Here is a 15,470-nt window from a genome sequence, read left to right as displayed (position 1 = left end):
CATCAAGTAAATATATCCGTATCTCGAATAATCATCTATAAAGGAGACAAAGTATTCAAAACCACCTCTTGCCTGGATAGACATAGGAACACACAAATCAAAATGAACCAGTTCTAGTACATCTTTGGCTCTATACCCCTTGGCCTTAAAAGGTCTTTTAGTCGTTTTACCTTCCAAGCAAGATTCACAAGTTGAAAAGTTTTCCAACACTAATGAACCCAAGAGTCTATCGGCTATAAGCCTTTGAATCCTACTTAAGTTAATATGACCAAGGCTTAGATGCCAAAGATATGTTTGGTTCATCTCCGAAGGTTCCTTTCTCTTATTGGAATTAGAAGATGTGTTATTAATTTTCATTTGTTGCTTTGTGAAATAAATTAGATTTAAAGTTTATAAATTGCTAACCAATGCACCAGAACAGATAATAACCCTATTTCTCTTTATAACCACATTGCTAGAAACAGAATATCCATCCAAATATAATTTAGAAATTGAAATTAAATTCTTTCTGAAATTGGGTACATAAAGATAATTTCTTAAAACCAAACTTCTATTCCTATCAAAAGATAAGTAGATGTCTCCCACTGCAACAACCGTCACCTTAGTAGCATTGTCCATGTAGACAGTTATCTCTCCTTCAAATAGTCGTCGGGATTCCTGGAACCCCTGTAAAGAGTTGTAGACACGATCAGTGGCTCCCGTATCTACACACCAGGTGCTAGTAGATAACACCGCTAAACATGTTTCAACTACTAGAGAATGAGATATACATTTATTGTTCTTTTTCCTACGAGGACAGTCTGCCTTCCAATGTCCTGACTGCTTGCAGATGAAGCACTTGCCCTTCGACTTCTTCATTCCATCTTTTAGTCCAGTACATAGAGGTTTATTCACCTTCTTTGCTGAGATAACTCGTTTCTTCTTCTTCTTGCCTTTCGACTTAGAAGTAGAACCATTTTCAGCATAGAGAATCTGAGAATTATGATGAAATTGCCCTTCTGCTGCCTGAAGTTCTGTCAGTAGTTTCGCTAATGAATACAACCTTTTATTCATATTATAGTTTAGGCAGAATTGCTCAAAACTTCTGGGTAGTGTTTGGAGAATAATATCGATCTAGGTTTTCCCATCGATTTCACCTCCAAGGATTTGTATTTCATTCAAATAACCCATCATATTTAGGATATGGTCCCTCACGGGAGTACCCTCAGACATGGTGGTTGTCATTAATTTTCTCATAGCTTCCTGCCTAGCAGCCCGATCTGTTAGTTAGAGTCATAGAGTCAATCATTTGATGATTGTATTATGGACTTGTTGTATCATATTCTTATATAAATAAAGACATGTGTTTTGGTTATTATACTTACTTGTATTGGTGCCAAATAAACTAAGTATAATAGCATCCTTGAGTAGAAGGTTCTCACCTATATCAATCGGTTAGTTGAACCGATAGTGAGATGATATAGGGAACACTACTCTTAATCATTCCTAGTCGAGTATTAACATTCAGGGACAATGTTAATGCAATAAGACTAGCATGTAAGTCAACTTGATGACTTGATCTCACAAGTCATGGATATAGAGATATCAAGTTGACACATGGGTATGCATTGGAGAATGTATACTGAATGACCCGCCATGAGAAAGTATCATGGATCATTATATAAGTGGCATATACTTTCTCATGTGGCTATTAGTATGACTACTAGTCCTTGGACCTAAAGTCACCATGGATCCCTACATAAGGAGTTATGTACTTTGATTTCGTCAAACGTCACCCGTAACTGGGTGGACTATAAAGGCGATTACTGGGTATGTAACGAATTATGCAGAGGGATGTGAGTGATGTAGATGTGATCTATCCCTCCTATATGACGGGAGAGACATCGATATTCTTGATAGAGTGAGACCATGAAGTGCATGGCCATGCCCAAATGAGTCAATATGAGATATTGAGCTCATTTGATCGAGTGAGTCTACTTGGAGTTCAAGATTTAGATTGGTCAGAGGATGACACGATCTATGCCTCACATTGATCAATCTAGATGTCTAGGATAGAAGGACACTTGTCATATATTGTGAGGAGTCACAATTAGTAGTCACAAGGTGATGTTGGATCTCAACATTCTTGTAACATTGGGTAGTAATGATGTGTTGCTAGATACCGCTCATTACTTATGCCCCTAAATGGGTTTAGGGGCATTGCCAACGTTACAAGAACCTATAGGGTCATACACTAAGGACAATTAGAGAGAGATTATGTTCATACGATGAACTAAGAGGATTAGATTAATTTGATGAATCAAATTGGATTAAGAGTAATCCTAATTGGGCTAATTGAGTTGGACTCAAGTTGATTCATATGTTCAATGAGTCTAATTTAGATTATGACTCATTGAATCAATTTAAATAAATGAATTAGATTCATTATATTAAATTAGCTTGAATTAAATGGTTGGATTAGATCAACCATGAGAGATATTAAGTCAAGTTTGACTTGACTTGAGAGGAAGATGAAGAGTCAAGTTTGACTTGACTTTATGCCACCTCATTGGTGAGTTGGCATTGAGTGGGCCAATGATGATGCTCCACATCATCATGGTTGCTTAAGTGGGATGCCACCTCATGGGAGTTACCAAGAGTTGTGACTCTTGGCATTCTATGGAGGTTACATATCCTCTTAATGTGGCCGGCCACATCAATTGGGGGAATAAGTTTCATTTTTGTGAGTTATTCTCATTGATTCCTTCATCTTCTTCCTTGCTTCAATTTTTCTCTCCCTCTCCTCTCCATTGCCGAGACCTTCTTGGAGTGCTAGCACACTCAAAGGTTCTCCCTCCATCGAGTTGTTCGTGTGGATACGCATAGAGAGTTGTCTACCTTGACAACTTGAGATCCGACATCTCCTTGGACGAGCGGGATACGAAAAGGGCACGCATCGAAGGTATAAGCTCTTCTTGTTTGTAGATCTAGAGTAGATCTAGGTTTTTGTAAACTCATACTTGTATGCTTTCGAAAGTTTTTACTTCGCACGGATTCGTGGCTGGGGGTTTCGGGGTTTCCGCGACGCTAAAAGCGGTTTTCGTGGCCTGAAAAACCCAACAGTGGTATCAGAGCCACGTGCGAAGACTTGTATGAGTTTAATTTGATTTTTTATGAAAAATATAGGTTCTGTAACTTTCTGTAAATTTTGGTTTTTTATAGTTTTTATGGGTATTTTTCTCGTAGAAACGAAGCATAAGTGTTTCGACACTTGTAGGCTTCGATTACCGAGAAGTTTTTTCCAAAACGGCAAGGTTTCGCCCCAAACCTTTTTGGGACAGCAGGCTAAGGCGCTATTGGATCGCTAAGGGACACTCGCGATGGTTAGATCGCGGGTAGAGGCGCTGCCCCTGGCCCCACAAGGGGATTCGTTCCGCAATTGCGCCCGAAAACTGCTAAACGGGACCGCCGGGAAATTTTACTCATAAAAATTGTAAAAATTAGTATTAAAATTACAAAAAATTATAGAAAAATACATAATTTAGAATTATGTATAATTTATGATAGTCATGGCCCAAAAAGACCCAATTGGATTGGTATATTTTGTGTTGTAATTCATAATACGACCTGCGTGCCGTCATGTGATTGTGTGTGCTGTATTTTTGATACGCGACCTGCGCGTCGTGCCTTTCTCTATTTATTCTTGTTGTAAATTAGTTTAGACTAGAATATAACTCGAGTTTCAAAATTGTAATGTACAAAATTGGAGCCGTGGAAGGTCCACTCGAGACGGAGTTACGAGGAGGGCGCGAGCAACACAAGGTGGTCAAAGGGAGGAGCTTGAGAAGCTGTGGACCCTAGGTTGACCATCCGATCTTCTCATTGGCTTGAGAAGATCGTAGTAGGGCCATGACTAATCACAAATAGTATAATTAATTGCTTGTGTATGTGTATTTGATGCATGCTAGTAAAGTAGTTAATTAGCGCCTTAACGATTCGATTCGATTCGATCAATCGCGTATATGATACATCTCGACGATTAGATTAGATCTAAGTCGCGCACATGATGCACCTCCTCTATGATTAGATTAGATCTAAATCGAGTATATGATACACATCGTCGATTAGATTAGATCTAAATCGTATCAACTCAAATGCCTACCGTGCCATGATACCTATCACTACCTCGATCACATGTGTTGTTGAATCTGCCAAAGCAGAGCAACACATATTATCTTGGTAGGGTACGGAGGGACAATCTTGGTCCCGCTTATCAATGCATGGGTGAGTACAAACTCAATTAGATTGAGTATTCCTAGTTAACTCGGTTGGATCGAGTACAACTATAGGCATTCTTCCAACGGTTGGAAAGATAGGACATAAATCACATTTATATTAATTCTTGGGTGTATTAGCCAAAGCTAACTCAAGTTTTAATATAACTGCGGATAATGATCCTATAAACAAGAGTTGCATAGAGATGTAATTGGTAAATCATTACCTACCGATCATACTAAGTCTTGGGCGTATTAGCCAAAGCTAACTCAAGGGTTAGTATGATGTGGATCTTGTCCCACATGAATTATAGAATTCAGTGGGAGCATCATTTAGTTAAAGGCCTAATTAAATGATTTAAAAGAATATGATATTTATTTTTCTGCATTTTTCTGTTGTAGATAACCATGACGTCGAATACGAAATCTTTCTCCCTGCATTCTGTCCTTGAGAAGGACAAGCTCAACGGAGCAAATTTCTTGGACTGGTACAAGAACTTGAGAATAGTTCTCACCCAATAACGTAAACTGTACGTTCTGGAGCAGCCCATTCCGGAGGCTCCTCCTGCCACTGCCATGCGAGCTGACCGAGATGCTTACAAGAAGCATCAAGATGATGCATTAGATGTGTCCTGTCTTATGCTCACGACCATGAACTCTGAGCTTCAGAAGCAACACGAGTTAATGGGCGCTTATGATATGGTTGAACATCTTTGTCAACTGTATAGAGGACAAGCAGGGCACTGGAAGAAGAACTGCATAGGATACCTGGAAGATCTTAAGAAGAAGAGAAATAAGATTTCTACTTCAGGTATAAATGTTATAGAAGTCAACCTCTCTATTTCTTCATCGTGGGTATTAGATACCGGATGTGCTTCTCACATTTGTACTAATGTATAAGCGCTGAGAAATAGCAGAGTATTGACAAAGGGCGAGATAGACCTACGAGTAGACAATGGAGCACGGGTTGCTGCTGTTGTTGTAGGAACTTACTATCTATCTCTACCGTCTGGGCTTGTACTAAAATTAGATGATTGTTGTTATGTGCCTGCATTAACTAAGAACATAATTTCAGTTTCTTGTTTGGACAAGAAAGGTTTCTCTTTTATAATAAAGGACAAATGTTGTTCTGTTTATTTAAAAGATATATTCTATTGTAGTGCACCTCTGATGAACGGACTCTACATTCTAGACCTTGAAAGTCCTATCTATAACATAAATACCAAGAGGTTCAAGTCAAATGACATGAACCAAACCTATCTCTGACACTGTCGCTTAGGTCATATAAATGACAAGCGCTTATCCCAGCTCCAAAAGGATGGTTTGCTGGACTCATTTGATTTTGAATCTTATGAGACGTGCGAGTCATGCCTACTAGGCAAGATGACCAAGACTCCCTTTAGTGGGCACAGCGAAAGAGCGATTGATTTGTTAGGACTTATACATAGTGATGTATATGACCCTTTCAATGTCGCTACTAGAGGCGGTTATAGGTACTTCATCACATTTACTGATGACTTCAGTAGATATGGTTATGTGTACTTGATGACACATAAGTCAGAATCCTTTGAAAAATTCAAAGAATTCAAGAATGAAGTACAGAACCAGCTTGGCAAGAGTATTAAGATACTTCGATCAGATCGAGGTGGAGAATACCTTAGCCATGAGTTTCGTGACTATCTAGCTGAGTGTGGGATCCTATCCCAACTCACTCCTCCTGGAACACCACAATGGAATGGTGTATCCGAAAGGAGGAATCATACCCTATTAGATATGGTACGATCTATGATGAGTCACACAGATCTTCCGACATTCCTTTGGGGCTATGCTCTAGATACGGCAGCTTTTATACTCAACCGAGTTCCATCCAAGGCCGTGATAAAGACACCATATAGGATATGGACTGGGAGAGATGCCCAGGTGTCTTTCATGAGGATTTGGGGTTGTGAGGCTTACGTTCGACGTCAAGTCTCAGACAAGTTAGGACCTAAATCCGGCAAGTGCTACTTTATTAGATAACCCAAGGAAACTAAGGGATATTACTTCTACATTCCCAGTCAGCACAAGATAGTTGTGGCAAATACTGGGGTACTCTTTCTAGAAAGGGACTTTGTTTCTAGAAAGACTAGTGGGAGCATGTTTGATCTTGAAGAATTTCAAGATGTGAACAATAGCACTGAAGCCTCGATGGAAGTTGAACTAGAACCACAAAGTGTTGTGGATGATGTTGTTCCACAAGGAGTTGAGGAACAACAACCAGTTCAAGTAGACATACCTCTTCGCAGGTCTGATAGGGTACGTCGTCAGCCTGAGAGATACTCATTTCTCTTGTCTGACCATGATGACGTTGTGCTCATAGAGGATGAGCCTACTACCTATCAGGAAGCTGTGATGAGACCAGATTCCAAGAAATGGCTTGAGGCCATGAGATCCGAGATGGAATCCATGTGCACCAACCAAGTATGGACTTTGGTTGATCCACCTGAAGGGGTAAAACCCATTGGGTGTAAGTGGGTCTTTAAGAGAAAGACTGACATGGATGGACTTATCTATAAGGATCGCTTGGTAGCTAAAGGTTTCAAGCAAATTCATGGTATTGACTATGATGAAACCTTTTCTCCAATAGCGATGTTTAAGTCCATTCGGATCATGCTTACTATTGCAGCTTACCATGACTATGAGATATGGCAGATGGATTTCAAAACCACGTTTCTGAATGGAAACCTGCTCGAGGATGTGTACATGACACAACCTTTGGGTTTTGTAGATCCACAACATACTAGCAGAGTATGCAAGCTGCATAGGTCCATTTATTGACTAAAGCAAGCTTCTCGGAGCTGGAATCTTCGATTCGATGATGCAATCAAATAGTTTGGTTTTATTAAGAATGAAGATGAACCTTGTGTCTACAAGAAGGTTGTAGGGGACATAGTTGTCTTCCTCATATTGTATGTGGATGACATACTTCTCATTGGGAAAGACATCCCTTTGCTACAGTCTGTCAAGACTTGGCTAGGGACATGTTTCTCAATGAAGGACTTAGGTGAAGCATCCCACATTTTAGGGATACAGATCTATAGAGATAGATTTAAGAGATTGCTTGGCCTAAGTCAGAGTACATATATTTACAAGGTACTCCTTCGGTTTGCCATGCAGAACTCCAAGAAGGGATTTCTGCCGATGTCACATGGCGTAAGTCTTTCGAAGACTCAAGGTCCCTCTTCTAGAGAGGAGAGAGACCGCATGGATCAGATTCTTTATGCCTCAGCCATAGGATCTATCATGTACGCCATGCTATGTACTCGACCTGATGTCTCGTATGCTTTGAGCATGACGATCAGATACCAGTCAGATCCAGGTGAAAGTCACTGGATAGCGGTCAAGAATATTCTTAAGTACTTAAGAAGGACTAAAGAATATTTCTTGATATATGGAGGCAATGATGAGCTAGCTGTAAAGGGTTACAGTGATGCCAGCTTCCAAATCGATCAGGATGATTACCGATCGCAGTCAGGGTTTGTATTTTGCATAAATGGTGGTGTTGTGAGCTGGAAGAGTTCGAAGCAGGACACAGTAGCTGATTCTACGACAGAGGCCGAGTACATTGCTGCATCAAAGGCAGCAAAGGAGGCAGTTTGGATCCACAAGTTCATCACTGAACTTGGGATGGTTCCCAGTATCGCTGACCCTATTGAGCTCTATTGTGACAATAATGGAGCTATAGCATAGGCGAAGGAACCTCGCTCACACCAGCGGACCAAACACATACTATGGCGCTTCCATCTCATTCGAGAGATTATCGAGAGAGGAGATGTGAAGATATGCAGAGTACCTATAGAGGCTAACATCGCAGATCCCTTGACCAAGGCTTTGGCACAGAGGAAGCATGATGGTCACACTAGGTTATTGGGGCTTAGAGCCTACACTGATTGGCACTAGTGCTAGTGGGAGATTATTAGTTAGAGCCCTAGAGTCAATCATTTGATGATTGTATTATAGACTTGTTCTATCATATTCTTATATAAATAAAGGTATGTGTTTTGGTTATTATACTTACTTGTATTGGTGCCAAAGAAACTAAGTATAATAGCGTCCTTGAGTAGAAGGTTCTCACCTATATCAATCGGTTAGTTGAACCGATGGTGAGATGTATAGGGAACACTACTCTTAATCATTCCTAGTCGAGTATTAACATTCAGGGACAATGTTAATGCAATAAGACTAGCATGTAGGTCAACTTGATGACTTGATCTCACAAGTCATGGATATAGAGATATCAAGTTAACACATGGGTATGCATTGGAGAATGTATACTGAATGACCCGTCATGAAAAAGTATCATGGATCGTTAAATGAGTGTCATATACTTTCTCATGTGGCTATTAGTATGACTACTAGTCTTTGGACCTGAAGTCACCATGGATCCCTACATAAGGAGTTATGTACTTTGGTTTCGTCAAACGTCACCCGTAATTGGGTGGACTATAAAGGCGATTACTGGGTATGTAACGAATTATGCAGAGGGATATGAGTGATGTAGATGGGATATATCCCTCCTATATGACGGGAGAGACATCGATATTCTTGATAGAGTGAGACCACGAAGTGCATGGCCATGCCCAAATGAGTCAATATGAGATATTGAGCTCATTTGATCGAGTGAGTCTACTTGGAGTTCAAGATTTAGATTGGTCAGAGGATGACACGGTCTATGCCTCACATTGATCAATCTAGATGTCTAGGATAGAAGGACACTTGTCATATATTGTGAGGAGTCACAATTAGTAGTCACAAGGTGATGTTGGATCTCAACATTCTTGTAACATTGGGTAGTGATGATGTGTTGCTAGATACCGCTCATTACTTATGCCCCTAAATGGGTTTAGGGGCATTGCCAACGTTACAAGAACCTATAGGGTCACACACTAAGGACAATTAGATGGAGATTAGGTTCATATGATGAACCAAGAGGATTAGATTCATTTGATGAATCAAATTGGATTAAGAGTAATCCTAATTGGGCTAATTGAGTTGGACTCAAGTTGATTCATGTGTTCAATGAGTCTAATTTAGATTAGGACTCATTGAATCAATTTAATTAAATGAATTAGATTCATTATATTAAATTGCCTTGAATTAAATGGTTGGATTAGATCAACCATGAGAGAGATTAAGTCAAGTTTGACTTGACTTGAGAGGAAGATGAAGAGTCAAGTTTGACTTGACTTTATGCCACCTCATTGGTGAGTTGGCATTGAGTGGGCCAATGATGATGCTCCACATCATCATGGTTGCTTAAGTGGGATGCCACCTCATGGGAGTTACCAAGAGTTGTGACTCTTGGCATTCTATGGAGGTTACACATCCTCTTAATGTGGCCGGCCACATCAATTGGGGGAATAAGTTTCATTTTTGTGAGTTATTCTCATTGATTCCTTCATCTTCTTCCTTGCTTCAATTTTTCTCTCCCTCTCCTCTCCATTGCCGAGACCTTCTTGGAATGCTAGCACACTCAAAGGTTCTCCCTCCATCGAGTTGTTCGTGTGGATACGCATAGAGAGTTGTCTACCTTGACAACTTGAGATCCGACATCTCCTTGGACGAGCGGGATACGAAAAGGGCACGCATCGAAGGTATAAGCTCTTCTTGTTTGTAGATCTAGAGTAGATCTAGGTTTTTGTAAACTCGTACTTGTATGCTTTCGAAAGTTTTTACTTCGCACGGATCCGTGGTTGGGGGTTTCGGGGTTTCCGCAACGCGAAAAGCGGTTTTCGTGGCTTGAAAAACCCAACACGATCTTGATGTCCAAAGAGATCCTTGAGATTGTTCATTATATCATAAGCAATTGGTAAATCTTGATGTTGATGTTGCAATACATTTAACATCGAAGCCAAAATGTAACACCGCACCATCTCATCTGCTTTTACTCATTTCTTATGATACTCAATCTTCTCTGGGGTAGAATCACTATTAGGCGTATTTGGGCAAGCCTCTGACTGTACAAACTTATAGCCTTCAGCAGTTAGAACAATGTCCAGGTTTCTTTTCCAATTTATATAATTTGGACCAATAAGTCTGTTCTCTTTCAGAATAATGGCCAGTGGATTGAAAGTCATCCTAAGAATCACAAAATAAACTTTGGTCAAGACTCTAAATTTAGAATAATATTGATTCCTCAAACAATACTATTTAAATTAACCAACACCTCAAATCATCATGAATTTTGCATGCCACGATAGTGTGGACGTATACAAAATCAAACATTTATAAGAGGAGGTTTTACCCATTAATTTTATTCTTGTCAACCTAACTTTATGACAAATAAAATTAATAGTTGGTTTTCCTTTGGTCACACAAATAATAGTAGTGACTCCGATGGGGAGGATACTATTAGATGTGCTTAAGTGTATACCATTACTTGACACTTAGTCCATTAAATAAGATTGTGCCCCTTCCGATGGGGAAGATCACACACTCCTAATTAATTTCCTATAGTCATCCAAAAATGGAAGTTTGATCTAGTGATCCACAAACAAACTCATCCGATATGGAGGAAGGCACTCAGAGCCAACGCGCAAGTTTGTTTGCATCACTTACAAACCAATAATGGAGACCATGGAATTTATTTAAAAATACCTCTCCCACTTAGTTATTTAAGGTGAGGAATTTTAAACTATGCAAGCACACATCACAGCTAATAAAGGAACAAATATGGAAAAATATTTTTCCAACTATTATGGCATTTTCTATCACTGTCCTCCGTGTGCTGCCAACCCTAGCTGCTGCCATCTTTAGCCACTGCAATTGGGTCCAGTCGCCGCATCCATCTTGCTTCCTTTTTTGCTGCGTCTCTGGTGCTCTAATAGTACCACGCCTCGTAAGGATACGATCTGCGACAAAAATAGAATTTTACATTTATCGATCCTATATTCCACAAGGGAATATACATGTAATCTAGATCGAAACAAAAATGTAAAATACTAATAACTAATACAGCTCCTTCTATATTTAATATTACAATCATGCACACACAATAAAATGCCCTTGACATGTCCAATTGTCCAATCACACACAACAACCATAATCCATAATAGTTGGAGCTTGCAACCACAAAGTTAGCACATCCTATTATTATCCTGCCTAAATTATGTATGACATGTGCATAATTAACTGAAAACCAAAATACACAGAGGTAAACCCTAGCTCTGATACCAATTGTTGGTTGGTCCTACGAAGATCGTACCGGCTCCATTGTACAAAAATTTTGTACAAATGTCGAACCTTTCCTAAACAACCTATTGTGTTCTTTAGAAATTAAATTAGGAATCACAAATGGAACTTAACATTATTGATTCCAAATTTAACTTATTTATTCTTAATGGTTTAGATTTGGATCGCAAATGATGCTTAACATTATTGATCCAAATCCACTTATGTTATAAATTTAATTAAATATTAATTTTCAAAATTGGCTTCTAGGACTACATGGTGAGGCACTAGTCCTTCTTGGGTATGGGATCATCCACCACCGCCTAGACAAAGCCTTTTAAGGAAAGCTAATATTTAATTTCCTTATATAACTCTAGATTTAACCAAAAAGAACAATCGAATCACAAATTCAAAAAATAAAAAAAACACAAACTCGAATCACAAATTCGAAACTCTAGAATCATATGTCTCTTGTGTTTGGAATTCATACAAAGAAAAACTAGCATGATGCGGAAAATAATTACTAGTTATACCTTTTCTTTGTATGCTAATAACCTCGAGACCTTCTGCCGTATTCCTCGCCTCCTCTTGGACTTCATGTGGGCGACGATCCTCCAAGATGAACACCACCCAAAAGCTCCTCCTTCTTCTCTAATATTCAGCCACCATCACCACCAAGAAAAAAGAGAGCAAGGGGAAAGGAAAAGGGAGAGGGTCGGTTACAAGAGAGAGCACAAGCAATAGAATAAGAATTGATACATCATGAGGTCTCTCCTCCCCTTCTTTTATAATACTTGCCCAAGGTAAATAAAGAAAGTTTTTTATAAAAATTAAAATCTTCCTCTTGTTTTCCTTTTCTCCTTTTAAATTTCCTTTTCTCCTTTTAATTGATTGAATGACTATCCCCCTTGCTTGGGCACTAAGCAAGGGTGGCCGACCCTTAAAAGAAGAAAAAAATATTTTGTAAAAATTTTATAAGCAAAGAAAGAAAGCTCTTATAATATTTTACAAGCTCTCTTTTAATTTCCTAACGTGGAAAGAAAATTTTAAAACAAGTTTTAAGATTTAAAACTTCTCATTTAAAATTTTCTTTTTTAACATGGTTATAAAAAAGGAAAGTTTTAAATTTAAAATTCTCTTTTTAAAAATTATGTAGATGGTTTAAAAAGGAAAGTTTTAAAACTTTTAAAAACTTTCTTTTAAACCATGTGGCCTAATTCAAATAAGGAAAGTTTTATAATTTTAAAATCTCTCTATTAAAACTTGTAGATATCTACAAAGAGAAGATTTTAAAAATTCAAAATACCCCTCATACTTTGAATTATAGTGGCCGACCCCCCCTCTTGCTTGGGCACCAAGCAAGGGGCCGACCCCTTTGAGAAGGAAGTGGCCAACCCTATGGCTTGGTCACCAAGCCATGGGCCGACCCCCTCTTGGACACCAAGATGGGCTTTTCATGAGTGGATTTGAGCTTCATTGAGGCTATGACAGGGACCTAGAGGAGAAATTGGTTTTGGCCTCCCGACGAGCTCGAGTATCCCGTGTTCACCCCAAACACACAACTCAAGTTCATCAATAATAACTCATTTCACTAGAAAGTTATTATTGCACTACTGCACCAATCCTAAATTATATTATGGGCTCCTTCTTATCATGAGTGTGTTAATCTCCCTGTGTTAATATATCGGATGCCCACTAATTAATTGAGTTACTGAGAACTCATTTTAATTAATGTCTTAGTCCAAGAGTAGTACCACTCAACCTTATCATCATGTCGGACTAAGTCCACTTGCAGGGTTTAACATGACAATCCTTATGAGCTCCTCTTAGAAACATTATCAACCTAGATTACTAGGACATAGTTTCCTTCTATAATCAACAACACACACAATAAGTAATATCATTTCCCAACTCATCGGGCCTATTAATTTATCGAACTAAATCTCACCCTTTGATAAGTTAAAGAAATAAATACTAAATATATGTGCTTGTTATTATATTAGGATTAAGAGCACAAACTTCCATAATAACTAAGGTGTTGTTCTTTTATTAAGTCAGTATAAAAAGAACTTACCTTAAATGGTCCTGCTCAATACACTCAAAGTGTACTAGTGTAATTTATTAGTCAAGATAAACTAATACCTAATTACACTATAACTATTCCAATGGTTTGTTCCTTTCTATTTTAGTCGTGAGCTACTGTTTATAATTTATAAAGAACCGATAACATAATCTTCTGTGTGTGACACCACACACCATATTATCTACAATATAAATTAATTGAACAACTACACTTAGCATATAAATGTAGATATTTTTGACCAATGTGATTCTTTATTTCAAAATAAATGTTTACAAAAGCTAGACTTTTAGTATACACTCTAACAAAACCACATGTGGGCTTAACCGAACCTAGACCCCAACCGAACCTCAACCCAAGTCACACCTCAATTTGAGCCAAAACCCTAAGTATTTAATCAAAAATTTGGCACAGTGAACAGTGAGCTTGCGCTACTATTCATCGTGTCATTTTCCTCGGTGTTCGATTGCTTGCTCCTCTTTGCATCTAGATCTCCAAATCAACTTGTCCTCATCGGCGTGGAGTTCCTCAGCATCCGACGACCAGTTTCCGATCGTCGTTCTTCATCAGTGAGTCGATTTCATGGGCAGAGTACAGTAGCTACGGATCACGTCTTCCTCCTCAGGTTGGCTGCGTTCTTCTGGTTTGAGCTTCCATTCCTCTATAGAATTATCGGCGGCGTTCCTCCGGTGATCTTGGACCATTCCCGACAGCAATCCATCCTTCATAGCTCTCCTTCCAGCTTCGCGATTCCAGCGTCAGAAATCCAGCGTGCGATAGAGAAGAATTTTTGAATCCTGAACTTGCTAAAGACTTGTGTTGAAATACATGTGAATCTGAGTTCATCTTGAATCTAGAGGATACCATTCCGACACCAGTTGGAGCGTTCTCTACAGTTCCTTGTACGATGGCATGGAGACGACGAATTGGTCTAAGATTTGGATTGTAGGGATGTTTAGTTTCATTGAAGTTTGATTCTTTAGAGTACGTAGATCTTTCTGTTTTTGCAATTAAATCTGAATTCGTCACTTCAGATTATAGATTCGCTGTTAATTCTTTTTACTGCATAGCTTTGTTCTGCACCTCTTTGTTCTGTTCCGTTTAGCTCAGTAGAAATTCCTGTAATTCTGGATTCTAAGTTTTTGTTAGTAATTTTTGTTCTAGCGAACCATTAGATGATAAGTTAGTTAGTTTAACAGATTTTAGTTAGTTTAATGGATTTATTAATTTTTGATGCAATTAATTAGATGTAGTGTTAAGCTTTTGTGGAGTTGTGTTCTGCAATGCGAAGCTACAATTCTGTTCTTAGGTTTTCAGTAGGTAAGTTTAGTTGGTTAAATAGAATTAGTTTTATAATAATTCCTGGTAGCCTAAGGTTAGTTCTCTAGTTTGTTTTAGACTAATTCAGAATTTGTAGGTTTTGATAATTGCAATTTTGTTGAATTTTATCCATTGAAAGTGTGGTTTGTGGTGTTTGGTTTCTTATTAAGTAAGACTTTATTTTTGTAGTAGGTAGTTGTAGTGTTTGCAAATTCATTTCTAGTTTAATACTTCATTTAAATGCTTAACCACAATTCATAACTAGAAAACCCAAAAAGAGTGTTCTAAATCCAAAACAAGCATGTTTCTAGCATAATCCTCGAAAAATTTGACTCGGCCCTTATACTAAAACATTTCCTTGTGTAGTTGTGGGTTTTCGACCATAACATTAATTTGGGAGTTTATTTGTGACATTAATTTGGATAGCTACCAAATTTTGGCGTTGTTGCTGGGGAACACATTGCCTTGTTAGAATTGTTTGTTTGTTTTGGATCGTGAATAATTTTCTTTTTCTCAGCTTTAGTGTCACTGATTTTATTGATTATCTACTGCAATTTTGATTGTTGATTTGCTTGCATGACTAGGTCGTCATTTGCAACATTGCTAGA

The 15,470-nt window shown here is 38.5% G+C and overlaps 1 protein-coding gene across 1 annotated transcript in view; it reads right to left on the bottom strand.

The window, feature by feature from the left end:
* Positions 1-14,270, bottom strand: part of LOC121972334 (proteasome subunit alpha type-5-like) — a 42,621-nt gene extending 28,351 nt beyond the window's left edge. The window contains exon 1 of the mRNA XM_042524015.1: positions 14,138-14,270. Within this exon, the coding sequence (XP_042379949.1) occupies positions 14,138-14,270 (133 nt within the window). The remainder of the gene's footprint in view (positions 1-14,137) is intronic.
* Positions 14,271-15,470: the final 1,200 nt, after the last annotated feature.

Source organism: Zingiber officinale, chromosome 4A (assembly GCF_018446385.1).
Source record: "Zingiber officinale cultivar Zhangliang chromosome 4A, Zo_v1.1, whole genome shotgun sequence".
Taxonomy (NCBI): domain Eukaryota; kingdom Viridiplantae; phylum Streptophyta; class Magnoliopsida; order Zingiberales; family Zingiberaceae; genus Zingiber; species Zingiber officinale.
Note: the sequence above shows the minus strand (reverse complement) of the source record. Positions and strands in the feature narration are given on the sequence as shown.